Genomic DNA, 19952 nt, shown 5'->3' with positions numbered 1-19952 from the left:
AGCTGATCCACTGCAAGACTGAATGACCTGAGACATGTCCCATGAGAAATAGCTGTTAGCTCCGAGTAATATTCTTTCCTCAAAGAGCTTCTTGCTGACAAAGAAGCTGATACTGGAATTCTCACCAATTTCCTACTATTGCGCAACAGATAGAGGAAATGCTGGATCTGAGTGTGGGAGAAAAAGTATGATGCACCTCAAACAGGAATGTAAGGTGCCAACAAGCTTGAGCTAAGGAATCTGGCAGCAGGGTCCAGGCATTTACTGTGTGGAAGCTGAACTGTAGCTTGATAGACCAGCCAGAGAAGGAGATCTGAGGAGTCATTAGGGATTCCACTGACCATAAATAACTGTTGCCTCAAGGTTGGTTCTCCAGTCTGAGTAACTCATAAGCCAAAGTAGTTGCCATACAGACACTTGAAGCCTAATTTAGCCTAATCCCTTCCCTAGGCCTAGCCTAGTCCCATCTACATGTTGCCTTTCGGAACCTGACCACCCTGCCTCTGACCCTTTGGTTTCTGTCTCTGAAATGTAACCTCCATCTTGAAATATATTACCTGCTTTGGGCCCAATCTTACCCAACTTTCCAGTGCTGATGCAGCCATGGCAACGGGGTGCACACTTCATCCTGCGACGGTGGGGGGAGGCAGTTACAGAGGCCTCCTCAAGGTAAGGGAACATTTGTTCACTTACCTCAGGACTGCATTGTAGCTGCATAAGAGCTAAAGGGGGCCATTGGTCCCACACACTCCTCCCTTTTTCTTTTCATCCTGTCTACAAAGGTTCTCCAGTGAGAAGAGATGCCAGCTAGGAACAGATCCCAAGGTTCAGCAGAAGGCCTGGAGCATGGCCTGCATTCATCTTCCTGGTGGCAGCAACCTATGTTATAGGTATGAAAATTTGCATGTGTTTGTTCTTTTAAATGAACAAATGGTGGAATCAAAGACTAAGTCATTGAGGTGTGCTTGATTTCTTTGCAGCACCTCCCCCTGCAGATCAATACAGCTGACCTGTACTCCACTTATTGACATAAATGGAAGCATGGGGGTCTGTAATGGAAATGTGCAAGATCCCCCAGGAGATAGGATGTGGTATCAGCAGTGGCCCCTTGCTCTGTTAACACCAGGGCCATAGATTGCAGTGAGTATTCTGCACAGCTGCAGCCACTTGGAGGCAAAAAGGACCTCAGGATTAAAAGCAGCACCTGCAGAAAGGAAAAGGGGTGTGGGTAGTAGGAGGAGAAAAGCGTGGAGAGGCATGCAAGCAAGAGTTAAACTGATGGATTAATGGACTGAGGAACTAATGGACTAGCTGATGTACTACTGAACCTGTTGACTGACTAATGGACTAATGGATGAACAGGAAGTAGTGGAACTGAGATTGCTGAAGACACTGGAGACTGGTGTGTGGCTGCCATGCCCAAGACTGGTTGAGGATCAAGGTGTTGATGTAGTGGCTGGAGAAGTTGCTAGCAGGAGAGGGGAGGAAGGAGAACCTCTGTGGGGTGAACAGGCAAGCTACCCTGGTGGTGGGGTCCTGCAGTGCAAAACTAGGGCCACTATTGGGGGAAAAGGGGAGCTAATTATCTTACAGTGTGCACAGGTTTTCTAGGTGAAGCTTGAACCAAGAATTTGGCAAAACAGAGTCCAGTATGGTGACCCAGCAATTTGCTGCAACATTTATTGCCTATTGTCACTTATTTACACATGTTTAATTCACATTTATTTCAAATAGGAAAGGGTTTTTGTTGCCTTAATTACATTAGGTAAAAATGCACGTAGAACGCCTGCACAAATTCTGATTAAATTAACCGAAGTGTCTAATGTGAAAGAACTGAGTACATAGAAAGAAAGTATTCTTGATATTTTGGACAATTCTCATTCTCTCTCATGGGCACTTGGGCAAAAGACAATGCTAGTCAAGAATGCCCACAGTGATTAAGTGCTGTTATCAGTCATCAACTGAATCAATCTTCGCTTGCATGCAACAATGTATTGCTATCTGTACTTTAAACAAAATCACAAGCATTCATCTACTCTCACAATAGTGCATCCCCAGAGCAATTATCTACTGGAAGAACATGCTTATCAACCCCGAGCAGATTGTTCCTATGTTTAAAGCACACCTTCTTCTTCCTGCTCTGAGTTCGGGGAACAGGTGGGCTCATAACAAGCCTCCTGGGTGACAGGAATGGCAGTTATTAGGCTAGCTTCCCGGCCCAAACGCTTTTTCTCTTCTTCCTGCTGCAGGTTCTTCAGAATGTGTTCTGCTCGCTGATGAGAACGTGACACTGCCCGGGCTGAAAATGACTTCTACAATCAAACCATTAAACAAAAAAATACGTAAAGGAGTTGGCTTGGTTTCACAGAGCACAGTTTGTTCAAATTACATGCAAAATGCATCCGTAACCAGAGATTATGAGTGACCTGACGATGGCTGTGAACAAACAATGTGGAAATAATGACACCTAGGGAAATATCTAAAGGGATCTTGTAACAGATGCTGCATACATCAGACATGCAATCCATACTATCTCCACTGCAGATGGATTAAACTGCAGCATTGGTGACTGTTGGAATTGTGTTGATGCTGGGCTGTCTTCCACAATTTCTGCTGCAGAGCGGTTCAACTAGTGCTTGCCAACTGAACCAGCTGTCAGTTAGCCTCCAGGCTTTATTCAAGGTGCAATTATATTTTCTTCCTATAAAGTTCTACACAGCCTAGATTTTCCCACAAGCAAGCCATTAAAATCACCAAGAAATGCACCAAGACTGGAAGACCAGAAAGGGAGGGGGAATATAAGAATGGGGAGGGCCTGTTCTGTTATGATTCTACTTCCTGGGTAGTAATTTCTAAGTGAGACCTATCGTAGTCCAAGTCTAAAATATTTTAGAAAGCAATGTAAATAGGGATGTGTGAAACCTGTCCCTTTATTTCTGTGGAGTGTTTTGCTTTGCCTCCCCTCAATCTTGAATATCCACAGGAAGTCCACAGAATGTCTCAGATATCCTTGCTTTTCCAAACAACTTCTGCACATGTGGGGTTCTTCTTTTTTCCCTGAAAAGCAGTTGCACAAACTGATGCACATTATAGTGGCGGGCCAGCACATGCACATTAATTAACTGCGCTAGTGTGGATGGGAATATGCACCAATAGCGCATCGGAATACGCATCCCATTGAGAATAATGCAGTGCTGACAGATACCCACACTTGGATGCGCATTCCAGTGCAGATTCGACCTCTGTTTTTCCTCCTCTCCGCCTAGTTTGCACAAGAGTTTGCACATCCATCCATTGATTTTTTTTTCCTGATGGAAAGTAAATCAGAATTGGGCATAAGGAAGGTTTGGGATAACTGGCCACACTAGCAGAACAACAATATCCACACTGGAAATAAAATCTGGAGGACTGCCACAGCATTCCAAAATGTAAGAACTATTTTTATTTAGATCAGTTTTTATTGATCTGCTATTTTTACTAACAGCATTTCTTGAATTCAGTGTATTGGTATTTTAAATCTTCATCCCTGGACTTGGTCTTTATGGAATTTGTTTTGTTTTATGGACAGCTGCTGTAATATGTATTTATGAATATGTTACAGATGTAAGATGCCTAGAGCTATTTCAGTTAAGGCAGATTTGCACCTAATTAATATTGATAATTACAACACTTCTACTACTACTAACAATAATTCATCCCATGACAGCACCATCAACAGTGACCAAGAAAACACACACATACACACCACTATTATATTTCATGCTCAATGAACTGCACTGAAAAAAATGTTGCTAAGATATTTTCAAGAAATCAGGCTGCCTTTTATAGGTTGCCCACTACCATCTCGCACCCACCACACAATAATTTGGTAACAGATTCTAATTTAAAAAAAAAAAATAAGGATGCCTCCTTCAAAGAGCTTTTAACTTACAGATTGATCTTCATTAATTGGGTCTTGTACACTCCCACTGCACTGTGGAACCCATGGAGGGTCAAACATGGGGACAGATGGCATTCCCAATACTGGAGATGGTAAGGTGAAGTTAATGCTGGGTGGAGGAATCTAGAAAAGCAGATGAGCAAAAAAGGGCACAAAATAGGTTAACTATCCTACTAACAGTTTACTTCTGTCTGTGCTGATGATCTTCTCTTCAAGGCACAAGCACACTGTTCAAATATGAAAGACCATTTAATTATGCTGACATTTGTGACTGGAGGGTACGATTTATATTGCATGAGCTGTAAGCAAATAATTCCTTGAGGTAACCTCTACTTTTAAGAATTTCGTTAAGGAGTTCATCTAATTAATTTTTTTAAGATAAGAATATATGAATCAAGAGACAATCTCAGATTTCCCCTGTTCAGGGGAAACATACCATAGTCCCTTATCCTTTGAGAGACCTCTTTGAGAGACACCTGAACAACAGAAAAACTGGATTTGATTCAGGGAGGTGGTCTCTAGTATCAGATTCTGTAATTGGTGTGAGATCACAGAATCTTAACCATATATACCTTTATTACTTTGCACTGGAGAGCACAGTGCCTTTCTCTTATCACTCAGTCAGCATGGAAGGTTCATCACTGAGTCAGCATGGAAAGCTCATCACTGAGTCACCACAATTTGATAACACAGCTTGTGAACCAAGGTTTGTCCTGGTTTCCAGAATACACTTCCATTCTTTTTTAATGACAAATGCTGTAATTAACAAATGGGGAAAACCTCAAGACTGATTTGAAAGAAAAATGATGCACCCCTTGGTGTGAAGCCATTTACTTCTGATCATCATGTCTCTTCTCCCAGTCAAGTTATTTTACATTTCATAAGACCCAATCTCTCTTTCCCTAGGAATGCAGAAAGCAGCATACTAGATCTGGGATTGTTTCATATATCAGTGACATACCTGGTGGGGCAAATGCCCCAGGTGCCACAACGATAGGGGTGGTGCCACCAGCCTCACAGACCCCACTGCCCATTTTTAATCTTTTTTTGTAAAGAAAAAGAGGCCAGCAGCTCTGTCAGTTTCTTTTCCTTAAAAAAAATTCCTTCTGAAGAAGGGGGCAACCCAGAACTGAGCCAAGAGTTCTGGGCACAATTCTGCACTGCTCTGGGCCATCCCTATAAAGGAGAAGAGGAAATACAAGGCCCAGAGCAGTATCATACCATGAGTTGCAGCCACTTCCAGTCTGATTCCATGTTTCTCTGGGTCGTGTCTTTCCTCTCCTTGGAGGAGAGGAAGAATGCGGGCCAGAGTGGCATAGAATCACACTGAAAGTGGCTGCAATTCCTGGTGCGGTGCTGCCCTCAGCTGCATCTTTCCTCTCCTCTGCACACAGAAGTTGCAGCCTCTGCCAGCACAATTCCACGCTGCTCTAGGAAGAGAGGGAGAGGGGCACAAACCCAGAGCAGCACAGAATTGTACCAGGAGTGGCTTCAACTCACAGTGCCATTCCAGAAGTGATTGCAGTGATGTGATGATGTCACTGCGATTACTTCTGAATCAGGGAGCAGGGATGCGGCAAAGTGGGAGGCAGCCCTGGGCAGAAAAAGTCCCGGGACTGTCTCTGTCATGTATAAGTGTTCTGACACTCACCTTAAACACGTGCTACTACTCCCAAAACCATAAGATGGAATATGCCAAATTGAGCAGTCTGAACCTCTGCAGGATCCCAACCTGGTTCCAAATATTCACTGCACAAGCTTTCAGACAGCAATAGTGTTAATTATACTGTTTTAAAAAGCATTATCCATTATTGCAATAGGGATCTGATATTCCCATTCTAACAGTATGTTTTTAACCTCTGTTATACACCAAGTGGCTGTATAATTCAAAGTCTATTACTATATTTCATGGAAAATAAAAGAATATTGGAATTTTGCAGTTTTATTCTGGTGTTGCGATAACAATCCTGAATTATATTGAACAATGCCTTAGTTTACCTTAAAGATTTGCTGAGCGCCCTCCTCCATCCGAGGCCACACTTGATACCTAAATCTCCAGAGGGTGTGGAACTTAAGAATGGCATTCAATCTTTGCACTGCCTCAGGGTGATGAAACTCAGACATCAGCATATCAGAGACTGCCTCTGGCACTTTCACAGCACACAGAAGGAACATGGCAGCTGTAGGAAGCAAATATTCTGTGAACTGGTATCTTTTACAACCGAGAGATATTGGTATATTATAGTTCAAAAGCAGTAGGGATGTGCCAAATCACTGCACTGAGACACAAGTCGAGCCACAACTCTCCAACCCCGTCTTGAGTCAACTTGTGAGTCATAACAGGCTCATCCTGAGTCACTATAGAGTCATTTTCTACTCAAATCCAAGTCATTATGAGAAATGAGTCACAGCATGAGTCAGGCGCGGCCAAAAAAAAAGTAAGAAAGCACACACACGCACTCACACACACACACACAGAGCAGAGTCATGACTCTTTTTCAAGTCACTAACTGGGTCCCAGTCAGTGATGTTTGTGACTCGAGTTAACAAGAGTCACAAAAAATGAGTGTTCTTGTGACTCAAGTCTTTACGATTTGAGTTCCCATCCCTGAAAAGCAGTAATGGGGGGATGTGGGATGGAAGCATGGTTGGTTGATTCTTCGAGTAAGTAGTTTGGAAACTGCTAAGAATAGAGCTGGTAAAAAATGGGATGTGGGATGTCCTGCTTGAAATAAATTTCCTCCATGAAAAGTGTTCTGTAGGAGAAGGCATGGAGACTTAATAGTTTGAACAGAAGGAAGAGAAAATGTTGATGTGTTCATGCATAGACTGCATAGGTCTGCATGCACAGATAGCATAGGTCTCTACAAGATACCCAGTGATATTACTGTTCTAAGAAAAATAAAATCTCAGGAAGTGCAGTCAGGGAGGAACTACTGTAGTACACCACATTATCTTCAAGTTTATATCACTGATTCTGCATGCTTTAGGGTAACATTGGGGAATTACCCTCTTACCTGCCGCACCAGCCATGTGCTCGTCCATGCTGAGCAGCAATTCCCATGCTGCAGGCTGGATGTCCCCGTACATCTCCTCAGTGAGGATAGGAGCTGCCTTGATTAACAATGATAAAGGTGCAGGGGACAAACTCATCACCTGCAGGAAATGAAGTGATGCAGTATGGTAGGGCCAATAAATAATTAGAAGTAAGACTTTTACAGACCAACAAGTTCACTCTGAAGTAAGTTCCACTGAATTAAATGCAGCTATGTGCTAGTAAATATGCTTAAGACTGCAGCCATACTTTGCTTACCTTGTTTGTGCCTAATCAACCTATTATTTCACTGATTAAAATAAATGTTACAGGAAGTCAACACTAAGACAGTTTGAGGTTATTTAATGAGGACAAACTTGACTGTATTAATTAGCATAGGGAAATTAAACACGATTCAGAGTCTTGCCCAGTGAAAGGTATCCCAATCCCCCCCCCCAGTTTTGTGAGAGGGTAAAACTCATGAGCTCACACAGGCTATAAATTCTCCATCTCATAGTAGAGAATAGAGAGCCTTTATGCAGACAGGGCTCTGTGCGTGCAGCTGGAACCACTGAATTGTGGCCAGGATGTAGGACAAGCATTAGAGGGTGGCCACAATGACCCTCTGCACAAGATTGAATGGACGTGAGACTGAAGCCATTGAAGCCTGCATAGGGATGTTGTGGCCACCTTCTGTATAAACCAAGAATAGTTTGTTTACAACACTGCCATTAACACAGAAAACTCTTTCATAAGATCCAATATATTTAATTCTGTTATAATTATCATATTTAATCCATTAATATGCTGATTAATCAGATTTATGTTTTCAGGGTCACCTAATACATAGCTAGGCAAAATAAACACAAATCATTGACTGCTTGATTTGGCAAATGTAATAAATACTGTCATCTATATGTTGATAATCACTTTCCACGAGCAACAAGACAATTCAGTTCTGAGTTATCTGCAAAAAGAAATTGCAGCAAATTCATAAATAGTAAGTGACTACTGTGTACCTCTCATCCATTAGGAAATCTGAGAAATCTGGAAAGTTCAGAAATTCCTGTGAAAATCCCAGTTGAAAAATCCCAGAAAATGGATATGATTTATTTCAATTTTTTTTTAAAGCATAGACTTCATTCTCCTTTTGAACCAGTTTTTCAATTTTCTTATAGTGGTTATAATATGCTGCACTCCTCTGAACACACTGATTCAAACTCAGCTTGCCCAGCAAAAGAGATGAGTGACATAAGCAATAACCAGTAGCCTTAAGGACCATCATCCAATCAGTTGAGATTATGGATGTTGTATGATAAGTTTCTATTTGACAATTATGTTTTTATGAACCAACCACTATGTTCTCATGTTGAAAAATATTATTCAATCCATAACTCTGAAAGTCTCTGATAGACATGTCACATAAAATTGAAATTCCAACTGCCTCTGGGGAGGAGGAAGAGGAGGAGAAGGAAAGCCAGCAAGGCAGAATCCACTATCACTTCTTCCACCTGCTGTGCTTTTTAATGAATTGTAAACCCCCCCCCCCTTGAAGGAAATGCCAGCTGCCTCTGAGAAGGAGAAAACTGTGCTTTAAACCAAATATGAGTGGTTTCAGTAGGTGGGATGGTGGCATACAAATACTGAGCTAGCTAGATAACCCATTACAAGATAGTTGAAATAAATCAAGTGATAGACATGTGGCTGATATATTCTCCACACCATGCTTAGTTAGGCCCTTAGTTTTTGCTTCATGCTCTGGTTCTCACTTATTCCAATATTTAAGGTTAGAAATAGCTTTCTCTCACTGAGATTGCTTAGCAACCTTGGGGGCTAATCCCATCCAACCTTCCAGCACCGACGCAATCGCAATGTAGCCTCATGGTAAGGGAACAGATGTTCCTTTACAGATGAACAGATACTCCACTGGTACGACTGCATCAGCACTCTAAAGCTGGATAGGATTGGGCCCTTGGACTGTCTTGAAGCTCCTTCTATGGCCCCACATGGTTCTTTCAGCCTAAGCAGCAGGTGTCCTCAAAATGTTGCCTGAAGTGAAATTCAAGGTGAATTTGAAGGTTCTTCCTCAGGCAAAACATCTGAGAGTGTAATCACAACAGGGTGCTTGGCCGGCACAAGTCCCTTGTGCTGGCTTGGGAGGGTCGCAAACATGCCATAAAACATGCTTGCGCCTACTCCTGAGTCAGCTGGCTGGTGCAGTGATGCGTGCTGGCCTGTGGAGGTTGCATCCAGTCTCCACTGGGCCGACAGAGGGTAGGTTTGCACCAGCCAAGCATGGTGGGTGCAGGGGTCTGGGGTGTGTGTGGGGAGGGTGGGGAGGAGGTATTCCAGGACAGGGGGAGTACGGGCAGCAGGATTGTGGGGGGCTGGGGCCAGGACCTGGCACTTGTCAGGACCCAGATCCTTTTGAGGTGGCGGAGAGCCAAGTAGGCCCATTGGGGCTGCAGAGGCTCTGACGTGTCTCGCAAAGTGTTTCCCCTTGCCCCAAACCGAACTGCTTGCAGCTTGAAATTTGCACTGGATACAGGGCAGGCCTGCTGGCCTCTCTGTGTGTACAATCATGAAAATCCACTGCAAGCCTACATCAGGGCCTCTGAGAGGAATTTTATCAGGGGGTACAAAGTTTCTTTTAGATCCCTTCCCAAAGAGGGAGGGGGTGAAACAGAGTGGAGGGGAGCAATGGGGGTGGACAGAATGGGGGCAAAACAGACAGAGGGAAATTGGCAACAGCTGGAAAAGTCTTTGGAGCCCAGGTCTACCAGTTTTCCCAATGCAGAGTTCAGGTCTACCTGCCTGCCTGGTGTTGGCAGCTAGATACAGTAATACGGAAAACCAAAGACGCTCCTAAGTCTCTAAAATCTTTCAAATATGGAAAATCATTGCAGGAGATTAGTAGCATTGTATTTAGCCTCACACTAGAATGGGAAGTGTCCTGTGTACACCAAAACCGACATCTGCAGTAGCTGCAGTCCCTCAGCTGTGTCCCTGAGCTCCTCCCCACTCCTTCATGGTTAGCAGATCCACAAGCCAAAGAGCTAATATAGTAGGTCAGTTTCCTCCCAGATGTGACACTGTTAAGGAATATATGCATTCCTGGGCCTGGTGTGTATGGCTCCTGGCAGTAGTCGCTGCCATGTGCTCAAAGTAATGCCCCCAGCATCCCATGTGGGCAGTGAGCCTGAGTGAGACTGGAAAATATAAGATCCCAGGAAATTTCTGGGCCCCCTCCTTTGGATCCTGGGCCCCCTTTCTGACCCTGGGCCAGGGTACAAATTACCCCCTTTACCCCCCTCTCCTAGGCCCTGGTCTACATTACATGTTGCATAGTGTGCATGGTCAGAGGTGTGTGTACAACCAGTGCCCCACCACATATAAAGTACTAACAGATTTCAGGAGGAAGAATCAGCCATTTATCTAAAGCAGAAACATAATTCATAGGCTGAGGATTCCCATTTCCTCACCAGGCAACACACACACACCAAGGACTATAATTAATGAGATTCCACCAATGCCTTCTCCCTGTAGCTGACAGTCACTCTCATTACCTGATGCCTGATGTATTTTAACATCCCAGAATCCTTCTTTCCTTCAAGGTTGGAATCAATCACTCGTTTCTTCAGGGAAGGTGTTCTCAGGCATGACTTGTCTGAACACTGGAAGAGAATTAGACTTGAAAAACAACACAAAGCAAAAAAAATAAAAAGGAGTCTACTATGGCTCAGTTCGGATCAAGTGATCCACATACTATGGTTTGTAGGATTATGAATGAGTGAGAAAAGGGGTTGAACATGCCCACCCCTCCTCCTCCTTCTTTTGTCTTTCCCTTGTACACGCAGCAAAATTGAAAGGTTTCTGATTTGTTAAACAAACTGGGAAACCGTGATTTAAGCATTTGCTACAAATTGCAAAGTTCCATGTCCCAAAGCAGCTCAGAATCTTTATTAGGAGAAAAAAAAAAAAGGCATAGGGGAGATACTAGCACACAGTCACTAAAAAAAGATGCTATTTTGGGATGAATATGTACAATTGCTCTCTCCATGCTAAATATAAGAGAACCATCATTTGAAAGGTGCCAATTTATCCAGTTATCAGGGGTTGATTTTAGAAGTTCTATAGAGCTTTCTCCTGTGCTCTCACTATGTGAACACAGAGAATGGGAATAGGAGAAACAACCACCTCCTTTTTCTACTTCCTGATCTTACACACAAATATCACAGTGGTGTGTGAGTTTCCCTGGACGGCCTATAATGTTGAAAAAGTCTCTTAAAATAGGATACCACCATGCAAGCGTTTAATAAAAGTTAACCAGTCTCTTGGGTGACCTAGAGTATGCATAGACAAAAAGTAAGCAATTACCTCCTTCTGTTTTTTGCCCCTAGTCACGTTGTTTAGTGAATTGTTTTCTCTGAGAGAATCCACAGTGTCTCCATACAGGAGTTTGATGGCCCGGACAAGGCGTGCACAAGAACGGCTGTGGTGAAGATAACAGTGAGGGTGGCAGTAATCAATGTGGGTGCAAATGAAACTCTGCTGGTTGCACAGCAAGATCATTACCTGGAACAGAAAATATGGTCTGAGTTATCTGCAGTTACAGAGCTTTGTTTGCGCCAAAACATTCAAAGTCACTACCCAAAAATTCATTTTTATGTCTTAATGGATTGTGTTTTTTGGGGGTGGGGGGAAAATCACAAAATACTCGAGTAGCTGCAGTTTAACCTGTACTTGTCATAAGAGGCAACTAAACAGCCACCGGGTAGATGGGACTCGTTAGCCTGGAAAGGCAGTTCATCTGAGAGAATGAAAACTCTGATCCCAAACCTCCACTGCCTTGCGGCTACATCCAGTTATGGAAAAGGCTTCAGGAGTCATCTTTGAGGCAAAATCTGGAGCCGGAGTCCCTGAGGCAGTTCATGGCTGAACACAGTCGCATTCTGGCAGCTCCTGCAACGCCGCTGGAACCAACCATATTGGCTTCTGCCTTTCCATTGGACCATTTCAGCGACGTGGAGAGGGGGGATTTGCTGCATGGGTAACAGTCTATCCTCCATATCTACTCTACCCAGGCTTTGTGCACTGGAGAGGACACTCTGTTCCAGAACCACCATTCAGAGCACGATACTATAGTCCTCCGAGACTGAAGGATGCCAACAAGGCAGTTTAACCATATAAGCAGAATGCCTAACAGACCAGCTGTGAACACTAAGCATTTAACATATAACTGGGAATTCTCAGACATCACAATTATCTCCACTTACATGCAGCCAAGACATATTCCGATGGTAGTTGTCTTCTGTGCCAGTGTTGCTTAGCAGTTCAGGTTCAATACTGGGTTCACTTGCACTCCAAGGGCTCCCTTCTTCAAAAGAAAAAGATACACCCAAAAATAGTTGTCTTCTGATGCTTCCTGCATATTTTTAATCTAAGGTATATGCTTGTAAACCAGGCCAGTTTGTTTAAATACATTATTGCTATCCCCTTGCCTCTGTAGGACACACAAAATGGTGTACCTTAACCACACCATCTCAGTGGGCCAAACAGCTAAGGATGGAACATCAGCTATACTAAAGAAAGGTTGGGTGGTTCTTCTCATTCCCACTCCACCCTTCCCTTGTTCTCTCTCCCTGATTATCAGCTGGACTGGTAATTACAAGCATAATTCATAACCACCATTCATATGACAACTAATCAGGGATGAGTATTATTCCCTTTTCTGGAAGAGGGGAGGGTAAGTGAGCAGTGTAAGGAAAATCCTTGCATCATCAAGATGCTGTCAATTGTTGGTTTCAGTGATCTGCATTGACTGGGCTCTGTGGTTTAAAAAATCAAAAAAGACCGTACATGTATAGCCTTGCTGCAGCAGCGTATTTGCTACAGCTGCTGCTACCACAAATAGGCTACAGACTTATTAGGTCCTATAGAGGACTCCATCATGCCTGGGGACGAAAGGGGAAAAAATCCTGACAAAACGCTAGAGAACAAAGGCAGGGGAGTGCTCTCTCTGACCCCAGAGTTTCCTGCATCCATTTGTTGCCGATGGGCCTTTGGTTTTGCCAGACTTGTAGCACAGAATTTGCCTATTGGAGACTGTAACATTAGGACAATTAAATTAGAGGCATAACTTTGTTCCAATTAGTTCTCTCTCACCTTTGCTTTTGTGTGGATATATACCTGGCTAAACTCTGACTTCCCCACAGAAGAGAAAGAGCATGGGCAATGCAACTGAGACCACAAGGGTGAAAGAGGGTCAAGTTCAGGGTTTTTTCTGTTCCTGATCTTTTCCATAAGAGAAATCTACGGTGACTTATATTTTGGAGATTCACGAGCACACATATATTTATATCTCATACAACACAGGATATATACATGTTGTATATATAACTATATGCACAGTACATAATATTGATATGAGATATGTATATATATATTGTACCATAGATATTATATATGCCATAGATATATAATATATGATATCATTATATATACCTTCCTAAGCATGGCATGCATTTGGTTGGCAGTTGGGGAAAAATGCCTGTATATCGAGTCCATGCATCAATCATTTAGATTTTAAAAACTTCGTATCCTTTGAGTGAAACAGAACTGACTTCCTAATGCACCAATGGCAAGACTGAAATGCTGTCCTTGCCAGGGATTAAACATGCAAGAAGTGTGAACTCCTTATTTCAGCTCAAACACTTAAAGGAACGTCTAGTCTACCAGCCCTTCTCCTACTTCCTAGGTCTGCTTGAGTTCCTTGCAGGCTCAAGGTGCTGACTTATCATCCCACTCCCTTTTCAGCCCAGCTCATCTATGTTACCTATGTCAGTGACAGTGTCCCTGCTGTGGGACAGCTGCAGCTCCTCATTCTCAGACTCTGAGTCCTGACGTGATAACTTGGTGCTCTTTAGGCTGCCGGCCCGGCGAATGCTGGACAGGGAACCCCCTTTCTTCACCCGGAAACTGCGGGTTCCTTTAATCTGGAGCAAGCGGGAGCCTCCTATCCTGATCTTCCTGCTCGGAACTGTATTAAAAGAATAAGAGAGGACTTTTTCCCCCTTAGTTTCCCCCATTTTTAAAAATGATATATTTATATTTTAGATATCGATATATATATATAGTTATACTCCTAGCCCTCCCCCCTCCCCATCTTGCATTGAAGCATCTTTCCTTCTCTCAAGGAAGACTGGCAAGAGGCTCCCTCCAAGCCACCGCCAATGCAGCTCTATTAATCATCCAGTAAGGGATGTCTTAAAGAAAGATGGATGACATATGTTTCTTGTCTGTTACTCAAGTTTTTAATAACTGTCGATTCAGCTCTTAGTAACAAGCAAACACTGTGAAAGATACATTGCTGGAAATCTCATGGATAAACGAAAGAGACAACTTGTGCCAAAGACTTGCTTTCTGATTAACTCAGAAGCAAACTAATTAGGGTGAATTGTCATCTTTCTCCGTTTGCCAGTAAGGTTTTCGCCATTGTATCTATACCAGTTGCGAGTTACAGACAAGGACTCAGGGGCAAACCTGTCCTCCAGCTAACCCAAGGGTGTTCAGATTTGGTCAGAGGATCATAGTGGTCAATCATGCAGCATTCATGATTGTTAAGTAGGCAACCTGCTTGTTTAAGCTAGGCGCGTACTTCACTTATCCAGCTTCAATATTACCTTTGCATAAATCGTCGTCTTTGTACATTAAACTTCACCAGAATTCTACAGAAAAAGCAACAACATGTGGTCCCGCTCCTTCAGACAGAACAGCAGCTTTCAGGCATTAAAGACATCTGTGGACCCTGAGAGATGTTTGGGTTTTTTTCCCATTTGGTTTTGGATGAGCACAAAAAAATGGAATGATTTGAAGCACCAGTAATTTGCATGTTGCTATCCACTCAGCTCTAAGGCAGTACATGGCATTATGCAAGTTCAAATGTTGCAACACTCTACTTAGAAATGAACATACTGCACAGGTGCTATGTAGATAAATGATGGCCATTTCCTTTTACTTTGTAGTGGGGGGGGGGGGAAGAGAGAGATAAGTACAGTGATGGGCAAAGTGACAGGAAAAGATATATTTGAGAGCCCAATCTTGGGCTCAGTGCCGTGGCTTTGTGCCACTATGCACTGTCGCAAACATGCTGCCCAGGCAGTATGGGGCGGGCGCCCAGCCTCTGCAGCTCGGTGGTCTCATGGACCGCTGAGCTGTGGCATGGTAAGCAGGGCAGGAAGGAGGCATTCTGGGAGGGGGGAGGTGGGGGAAGGGGGCAGAGAAAGGGCAGGCAGGAGGCTTGCCGGGGGGGGAGACGGGTCACTCCACCGGATCCAAGGCACTCGTGGAGGGCTCAGAGCCCTACATGAGCGCCTTTACCGCCAACCTTTTGGTCGGCGGTAAAGTGAGTAGCCCCATTGCAGGGCTGCTTACCTTACCCGGAGAAGGGGACGAAAGTCCCCTTTTCCGAGGTGCCGCCCGCGGTAGCCCAGGGCGCAGGATCTGGCGGCAGCTGCCGAGGCTGGGTACCCCGGTCAACTCAGAATTGGGCTGTAAATACAGTAAAACTAGACTTTAAAATTCTTCTGTTTTCTATAGATTTGTACCCTGCAAGTTTGAATGCACAATTTTGACCAGAGGTTTTAAATACATTCAGCGTAACTGTCCTTAATAGGTTTGTGTTTTGGAGTTATTATATATGGAGCAGTGTTGAGTGATTTGGAAATGCTCATCTAGGAAAGAAGCCCAGTGCTGGCTAAGGTGTCCTCTATTGCAAAACTTTTTCAATAACATCATCATTATCATAATGCCTACAATTCAGTGCACACTAACACGGGAGCAAGTCTCATTGAACTGAGTAAGTCTTAGGTCAAACCACCCCAAAGGCCCTCAATGCCGCCCAGAGCTCTTACCATGCTTCGGGCAGCATCTGTCCGGCACTGGGCTGGAGCCGGCACTCCCTTCACATAAACGTGCTTTACAGCACATGCCATAAACCTGCTTTACAGCACATTTACGTACAACACCTAGCGCCAACGCTGGAGCTCTGCACAGGCACCGACCCACAATAGGTTTGGGCCCTAAGATCCCTAGAGTCTTTCAGAACCTGAGGGCAGTTATTATTAAATCCAGTTAAATGCTGAAAAGTTTGCCAACAGTACCTGGAAAAATCCTGGAGCAGATTGTTAGGCAGGATCTCTGTGAGCGCTTAGAAAATAATGGGGGCATTTTCCGAAGCCAGCATGGGTTTGTCAAGAACAAGACATGACAAACTAAGCCCCTTCCTTGACAGAGTGACCTGTCTGATAGACTGTGGGAGCACTGTGGACATGGTGTACCTACATTTCAGTAAAGCATCTGATAAGTCTTTCATGAAATCTTGGTCGGTAAATGTGGGCTGGGTGGTATGACTGCTGGGTGGGTTCAAAGATGGTTGAACAACCATTCCCAGTGAGTGCTGATAAATGACTTTGTGCTGATGTGGAGTAAGGTATGAAATGGAGTGCCTCAGTGCTCAGGTCTTATGCTGTTCAACATTTTTTTAATACATGACTTGGATGGAGGGGGCAGAGGGAATATTTATCAAATGTACAGCTGGCACAAATTTGGAGGTGGGCTGGGAAAATAGCTAATAATCTGTAAGACAGAAGCAAGATTCAAAACAACTCTGACAGCCTGAATCATTAAGTCCATACTAGTTCAACCAAGATGATGTTCAACAAAAACAATGTAAAGTCCTGCAAATTGTTAACAAACAAACAAACAAACAAACAAACAAACAAACAAACAAACAAACAAACAAAAATCAGAGGTGCAAGTACAGGATGGGAGAGACCTGAGCTGGCAGCAGCAGGTTTGGAAAGGATCTAGGTGTTGTCCTAGTGCAGCCATTTTTCAATAAAACTGAGCAGACATGAGAATTATACCAAAATGGTTCTCAGACAGACCTATCAAAGCAGTATACAGACAGAGCTAGTCATGGATATTACTCACTTATACAAATCATTTTCATGTGTAAGCAAACATGGAACTCATAGGAGTCATTTTAGGTATGCAAGCTATAATGCAAAAAACACACAGACACCACAGCCTGCTGAAGCCCAGTGTAGCTACATTTAGGATATCCAACAAGGGCTTTAAGAAATGGTCATGCTGTAGGCTCTCTTTAGTATATGTAAACAATATCTTGCCAGGAACACCTGGGTTTCTTTACTTGATTTACTTAAAAAAAAATTCTAACTATGATAGGATGTCAGTTTTTATTGTTGTTTACCACCCTTGGTCCTTATTTTAAATAAACAAAACTCCAGTATCGACTAATATAGAGGGTACACAATTCTGTCAAGAGATGCTGCCTTCACAGAAACTATTAACTAATTTCCTACATAAATCAGGAGCCAATCATATGCTACATGATACTTAAATCCAAATGAGCAGTTGATTTGACACAGAAAATGTACGAATAAAAGACAAGACAAATTCATAACCCATTTAAGTAAAAGAGGATTTCTTTGTCAATATCACTGAGGTATACTCATAAACACTCTTATTTAGAACCAGTTCAGATGCAATGGCACCTAAGACATCCCTCTTGGCACAGCTGTGTTGAGGAAGTATTGCCTGGTCCAACATTTCTTCCTGGTGGCAATTTGCACAAATACCAGCAGTAAAAAATTGGCCAATTTTGTTCACATAAATTGCTGCTTGGAAGTGGCACTTCATCAATATGGTGGTGCTGACCCTGACATTAGTTCCTCCATGCAGCTGCATCAATGGAGACACTCTGTAAGCAGTTTAAGAAAGACTGTTTTGCAAATACTCTGATTGTGACCTTATGCATAGTTATTTAGAGGCACATTCTACTGAAACCACATTAGCCTGCCGAGGACTACAATGTTAGGGCATGTCTGTGCAACTTTTAACTCACCAAGCTGAGCATGATAAGCCTCTCTTCTTTGCATCCTTAGGCTGGCAACAAAAACAGGTTTATTGAGTAGCTTGTGGCTACTATATCTGTTTTGGGGTTGCAGCTGGCTTGGTGTGCACAAGTTGTACAGGCTTGTATTAATTATTTAAAGCTGCAATCCTGTACATGCCTGCTAAGAGTAAGTCCCACTGAACACAATTGGACTTACATCTGAGTAGATAAGCATAGGATTGTACTGCTCATTTAGGGCTAAGTTTTAGGTCCCTAGGGCAGTAATCATGTGCACACTTTACGGCCCAATGAACATTATGGGAGTTACTTCTGAATATAGGATTGTGCTTTACGTGAAGTCCTAATCTCCTGGCAGGGCAGACAATCTGATAAGAGTGCTTGGGACAAAATGCAATTGTTGCCCAGCCGTCCTATATACTGGTCATAAAATAGATGTGTATGGATGGGACAGGCAAATATAAAAATTTGAAAATTAATATGTTTGAACAGATCCTAGTTTGATTTGATTTCCCATGTAGTAGCAGGGGGCTCAGGGAATCAGCAAAAAATATATAGTCTGTGGTTCAATTTGCTGTTCATCATAGTATAAAAATCACAGCCTTCTGTTCCTTTAAAATCACTCCCACATGATTTCTACAAAATGAAATTTCAGAAAGAAAAGAGTTTGCTTTATCAGTATTCTACACTACCTCTCATATCTTATTTATTTACTTCATTTGTACCCCGCCTTTCTTCCCGAAGCGACCCAAGGCGGCTATATCTTGGGCTATAACCTACAGTCCATAAGAGTACACTGACTCTGTTTTGTATTGCAACAATTGAACCATACAATAGGATGAGAATTTGGGTGGGTTTTTTTTTGTTTTTGCATGAGATGGCATTACAATGAATGACACTTTGCTGCCTTTAGCAACCACAGTGAGTTAAGCCTTGACATTACACTTCATATTTTGGGGTTAGCCATTGAGAGCCACATAGCAGATGTGTTTTATGTATGTGGTAGCCAAATTTTTGACAGATTTTTTTGATAGATTCAGGCAGCAAGCTAATGAACTCTGTCAAATGTCATATAATTTCTGTCCTTGAACTTTGGAACATAAAGTAACACCTCTCTTCTCTTCCACATGTAATAAACACCACATTAAAATATGACTATAATGTCTTACTGAAATTGGCTGTAATCCAGTGCACAAGTATTTGATATTAAGTGCATTTGAAATGAGTGGGACTTTAGCATCTCTAAATGTGCATGGGATTACTCCTTTCGGTGCTTCTAAATTTAATAAGCATACCTTAAAAAAAAAAAGGCAGTTGATCAACTTTTTAATGTCATATACCAGATTCTAGTTGTGAAAATAACATGTGATGTGGAGGACAAAGCAGCTAGGCACGCTTCCTTGGAAGTAAGTTCCATAAAAGTGAAGGGGGCTTTCCTCCACATAAATGTGCTTAGCACTGAAGTGCCAATATCTTTCCTTTTGGATTTAGCACATCCAGGAACAGAAAGAGCCAAGAGGTGGTTCAGCCGTGTGGCTCCACAGCTTCCAGTTTCTTAATACAATCTTTGAACACTAGGACATAAAAGTCCAGGGCCAAATAACAGACATGGAACAAGTGGAAGCTTCAGAAAGCTGACAAACCTTTCTTCTCTTCACCACCTGTGTCGGATTTCAGGGTATGACTGCTGCTGTGCAAGGAATCTTTAGAATCTTCATTTTCATCCAGAACCCCAGCAAAGCTGATCTTCCTCTCATACCTGTGCCTGTCCATCTCGGGATCCAAACGCAACCTGCAGCTCTCCAGATCCTATAACAACAAACGAACCACAGAGATGTGTGAATTGCATGGGTATACAAGTATTTTTTGTACACAAGCTTTAAATTCAGAGGAAGTCCGTCCGCTTAGCTGAGAATTTAATTAGGATTGGGCTGTTAATGTTAATGTGTCAGCTTGATCATTTCCCTTGTTTTTCACTTACTTATCTTGTGTAACAAGATTCAGAAATCTTTCGTTTTTGCCCTATAACTCTGCTGGATCTC

General features: G+C 42.9%; 1 protein-coding gene across 3 annotated transcripts in view; it reads right to left on the bottom strand.

Moving 5' to 3' along the window:
• Positions 1–19952, bottom strand: part of UNC80 (unc-80 homolog, NALCN channel complex subunit) — a 168147-nt gene that overhangs the window by 63302 nt on the left and 84893 nt on the right. For 2 of the 3 annotated variants that reach the window (XM_066636717.1, XM_066636718.1), the window contains exons 26-33: positions 19554–19719; positions 12251–12351; positions 11352–11549; positions 10541–10648; positions 6958–7096; positions 5939–6120; positions 3932–4063; positions 2126–2312 (exon numbers count right to left, since the gene is read on the bottom strand). In XM_066636717.1, the coding sequence (XP_066492814.1) occupies positions 2126–2312; positions 3932–4063; positions 5939–6120; positions 6958–7096; positions 10541–10648; positions 11352–11549; positions 12251–12351; positions 19554–19719 (1213 nt within the window). Of the gene's footprint in view, positions 1–2125; positions 2313–3931; positions 4064–5938; positions 6121–6957; positions 7097–10540; positions 10649–11351; positions 11550–12250; positions 12352–13809; positions 14014–19553; positions 19720–19952 lie in introns of all 3 variants that reach the window. The other variant, XM_066636716.1, reaches the window with a different exon arrangement.

The sequence above is a fragment of the Tiliqua scincoides genome, chromosome 1, assembly GCF_035046505.1.
Source record: "Tiliqua scincoides isolate rTilSci1 chromosome 1, rTilSci1.hap2, whole genome shotgun sequence".
Classification (NCBI taxonomy): Eukaryota; Metazoa; Chordata; class Lepidosauria; order Squamata; family Scincidae; genus Tiliqua; species Tiliqua scincoides.
Note: the sequence above shows the minus strand (reverse complement) of the source record. Positions and strands in the feature narration are given on the sequence as shown.